Genomic DNA, 5,000 nt, shown 5'->3' with positions numbered 1-5,000 from the left:
CCCCCCAAACCCCTCCATCTACCTATCTATCTATCTATCTATCTATCTATCTATCTATCTATCTATCTATCTATCTATCTATCTATCTATCTATCTATCTATCTATCTATCTATGTAGCTAGCTGTCTGTCTGTCTGTCTATGTATGTATGTATGTATGTATGTATGTATGTATGTATGTATGTATGTATATATGTATGTATGTATGTATGTATGTATGTATGTATGTATCTATCTATCTATCTATCTATCTATCTATCTATGTATCTATGTATGTATCTATCTATCTGGAAATAATATAAAATATATCGGTAAAGTTTGTCAACATAAGGTGGCTGCTCTATCCAGAACTATGTTACTACCTGATCTGGATAGAATAGCCACCACATAAAAATATAACTTGTGAGCAAACGGTCGAAGTTCACCACTCAGTTACTGAAGTTCTGAAAAATTTATCGACAAACAGAAAATGTGAATGAGCTGTTACTAGCATATGTCTGTCGTGTACGTAATAATACCATCGTAGTCGCCAACACAAAGCTATTTTGGATAAATGTGTCTAAGAAAATCTTATAACACGATGCTACCAATAGACTATATATATATATGTATATATGCGTTTACAGAATATATATGCGTTTACAGAATATATATGCGTTTACAGAAATCATATATTTTATGTCTAATAGAAATACGTTATCTCTCCGTGAAAATATATCCTGTGAATAACCCAGAGGCACATGAGAACGAGCACTGTCCGCTTAGTTCCATATTTCTTAAAGCTCGTTAAAAACAGATTAACTTACCTTTCAGTACTTGATTTCTCTTTCTTTCTCTCTCTCTCGCTCTCTCTTTCACTCTATTCTCTATCTGTTTATATGCTTGTATAGGCGTGTCTATTAAACATCACACATATGATGGTGTGTGTGTGTATATACATACATGCATGCATTTATATTTATATCTCTACGTATATATATGCTGGTTTATATTATATATATATATATACTTATATTATATTATATATATATATATATATATATATATATATATATATATATATATGTATGTATATAATAATAAATATTAGGGAATAAATCCAAATTTACAGGGAAAAAATCAGATTTAGGATTAAATCCAATTTTATAGTAAAATATTATATAATATTAATTCGAGACAAAACCACTATTTTGCAAAACAAACAAGGAAAGAATTAATCAATACATAAAAATTTTTAATATAAAGAAATAGTGTAGTGGCGGTTTATTTCTTTATATTAAAAATTTTTATGTATTGATTAATTCTTTCCTTGTTTGTTTTGCAAAATAGTGGTTTTGTCTCGAATTAATATTATATATGTATGTATATATATATATATATATATATATGCGTATATGTATATATCTATATCTTTGCCTATCTATCTGTTTGTCTTTATGCTGATAAACATGTAGGCTTGTGCATCTCGAATAATACGAAGTGGCGTCAAAAAGTTCCCGGACTGTTCTGTAGCATGCCACCAGATGGCAGCACATTGTTGCGTGCGCAGTGAGAGCTAGCAGTGACCTTCATGAGGCAGTGTGATGAGTGACATTACTTCGCAAGTTGTGAAATTTGTGTTTTTTGTGATCACGTGTATTCTGTAGTCTGCGATTTTGTCATGGACAGGAACAACGAGCCAACGTGAAATTTTGCATTAAACTTGGGAAGTCTGCTACAGAGACATTGAGCATGCTTTGGCAGGATTACAGCGACGAGGCAATGGGTCGTACGCAATGTTTCGAGTCGCTCAGGCGCTTCGAAGGCGGAAGAACGTTTCTGGAAGACCTGCCACGAGCATCACCCTAAGAAATGTGGTATTGGGCACCAAGAATTCATCCCTCAGGGTTAGAACGTAAATCGAGAGTTCTACTTCGACGCTTTGAGGGAGGACATTCGGCGAAAGCGACCAGATTTGTGGAGTGTGAAGAATTGAATTGTTCACGACGACAGTGGATCCTGTCACCGAGCTCTCCGCACTCGTGAGTTTTTTTCTCTCTCTCTCTCTCTTTCTCTTTTCTCTTTTACTTGTTTCAGTCATTTGACTGCGGCTATGCTGGAGCACCGCCTTTAGTCGAGCAAATCATCGACCCCAGAACTTATTCTTTGGAAGCCTAGTACTTATACTATGGGTCTCTTTTGCCGAACCGTTAGGTTACGGGGACGTAAACACACCACTATCGGTTGTCAAGAGATGTTGGGGGGACAAAGACAGACACACAAACATATACACACACATACACATATATATACAGATATACGACGGGCTTCTTTCAGTTTCCGTCTACCAAATCCACTCACAGGGCTTTGGTCGGCCCAAGGCTATAGTGGAAGACACTTGCCCAAGGTGCCACGCAGTGGAAATGAACCCGGAACCAGGTGGTTGGTAAGCAAGCTACTTATCACACAGCCACTCCTGCGGCTCTCAGCAAAAACAACATGGTTTCGCTTCCGCACCCGCCCTATCCGCCAGACTTAGCACCAGCGGACTTCCATCTCTCCCGAGATGAAAATGCAGCTCAAAGTTCGCCGTTTTAACGGAAAATGACTTCCAGGCCAGATTCCAGAAGTTCAGGAACGCTAGGACCAGTGCATTGCTGCACCATGTGACTTTTTCGAAGGAGATGATGTTAAAACTTAGGTAAATAAGTTATTTTAAAAATTAAACATAACTAGTCCGAGAACCTTTTGACGTATGAAGCTATCGTTTTCCTATCCTACTAAATACCTATCCAAATCCGACTGTCAATGCATTAATTAATGTTTATTACAATTTATTCACCTATTTAATACTAAAAGATTTCTTATCGTTTACATGGTTCATGGATAATTAATAATTAATCAATGAAAATAATAAAATGAAATTATACTTAATCACTACTAATTAATTATAAATTGTGATCAAAGATGGTTGAAGATTTGAACCATACCAGACTAAATAGTAAAAGGTTGAATGAATTATTTCCTAATAATTCCTTACATTTTAGACTTCGATAAGATATTGATTGGCATCTTGTCCAGATTCCGGTGAAATTTTCCATTTAACTGAACAAATCTCTACAGTATCTTCTAAATTAAGCAAATATTAGCAGTTGTGCAGCGGTCATGGCAAAGAAATGATTTAGACTCGGCACTCTACGCAAATCCACATAAATATTGTTGATCATGTGACAGATATAAATATTTATATGATATATATATATATATATATATATTATATATATATATATATATATATATATATATATATGTATATATATATATAATACCAGATATATATAAATATTATATATTATATAATACAAACACGTAAATGTAAAGCAAAATATCGTTAAGAATCCACGTTAGAATATCAGAAAAATTGCTTTACAGAGATTAATTCTTTATCTTCTGAGTTCAAATCCCGCCGAGGGACATTCATTTTATATTATTCTGGGACCGTTAAAATGAATATCACTCTACGATAGGAGCGATACGATCGATTGTTCTCTGCTTTCAAGTAAGGTTGATAACACTTTGATGGATAGCTTTAATATAAAGAAGATAAAGTGACTGTATATATTACCAGTTCATGGCAGTGATTTGGCACAATCGTCAGATAGAACACCTTGTGGGAATTGTTCAACCTATAGTAAGTACAAGTCTTCCTCTTCAGCGTCATTGTGCTGTTTTTCTCACAGATTGTGCCCAACTGCCCCTACTATACTGTATAGTCAATAAAATCAAAAGCAAACAATGCGCATTCGCAAAATTAAAAATATAAGATATAAAATGGCGATACTTACCAATCGCACCCTGTATATATGACAAGCAAAGTAGCTAGTTAGAGAGCCTCTATAAGAGGTGAAAGTGGTAACTATGCTGAGAAGTAATGTTAGTCGCCACATATATATATAGCTGTTCCACGTTACTACCACGTTCTCAACAGGGGCTCTTCCTGGGCTTAAACATGTAAGTGACATCGAACAGCAATATTGATGTGGCGATAAATATTACTTATATATATGTGTGTGTGTGTTTGTGTCTTATATATGTATATATGTATATATATATAATATATATATATTATATATATATATATAATATATATATATAATACCACTAGTTCTACTGTGTCTTATTCTAAATATCGTTCGTACAGGCGATGTCGGTGTGATGTAGAGACACTTATATATGAGTCTACGTAGTGTCCAGAAACGTAAGCAGTAAATACGCAGTGAATACTCACCTGTCAATACAGCTGTAATAACCGGTAGTGTCATCTTCACATGTACATATCAAACTGCATCCATCTTCCCAAGTCTGACCTTTAGTATACGACTGGCCTTTGTAGTAACACTTCCCTGTCCAGAGAAACATTGATTGCCATGAGCAGAAGGTATTTTAACGTCAAAAACATTATACGATACAGTTACTGAATGAATATGAATGTATGTATGTATGTATGTATGTATGTATACGATGGACTGTCCCATCGAATATGACTTATGAGCGTTCAGTTTTTGTAGAACTACCTGCTGCACAAAGGATTTGGTTATGTGACTTATATTAACTCATTCCCTCCACCAAATCGACATTTGCCTAAACAGGTGGACGCCTCCACACGTCAGGTGTCGAAGTGATCGCAGAGGACGCACCATAAGATGAAGTGTTTTGCTCAAGTCCGGTCTAAGAATTAGAACCACGACCTCGCGATCGTGTGTACAGTACCATAACCACTAGGTCATGCGTCCTCACGCATATATATATATATATATATATATATATATATATATATAAAATTTTAATCAATAGATTTATTAATTTTTCATGTCAATAGCCTCATGTTCTGAAGTGTGTGTTTTGCATCAAAATATTAACATGTGACTTTTGCCATAATTATTAACACACATGCGTACATATATACACGTATAAACCTAACGGTCAAAATTTGACAGCGATTAACAAATCAATACGCGACTG

General features: G+C 34.8%; 1 protein-coding gene across 2 annotated transcripts in view; it reads right to left on the bottom strand.

Moving 5' to 3' along the window:
• The window catches only part of LOC115210820 (collagen alpha-4(VI) chain-like), a 163,451-nt gene that overhangs the window by 28,192 nt on the left and 130,259 nt on the right, over positions 1–5,000 (bottom strand). For both annotated transcript variants that reach the window (XM_036502241.1, XM_029779568.2), the window contains exon 32: positions 4,267–4,381. In XM_036502241.1, coding sequence (XP_036358134.1) covers positions 4,267–4,381 — 115 coding nt within the window. The remainder of the gene's footprint in view (positions 1–4,266; positions 4,382–5,000) is intronic.

The sequence above is a fragment of the Octopus sinensis genome, linkage group LG4 (genome assembly GCF_006345805.1).
Source record: "Octopus sinensis linkage group LG4, ASM634580v1, whole genome shotgun sequence".
In the NCBI taxonomy this organism is placed as follows: Eukaryota; Metazoa; Mollusca; class Cephalopoda; order Octopoda; family Octopodidae; genus Octopus; species Octopus sinensis.
The sequence above is the reverse complement of the archived record's forward strand: the minus strand, read 5'-3'. Positions and strand labels throughout refer to the sequence as shown.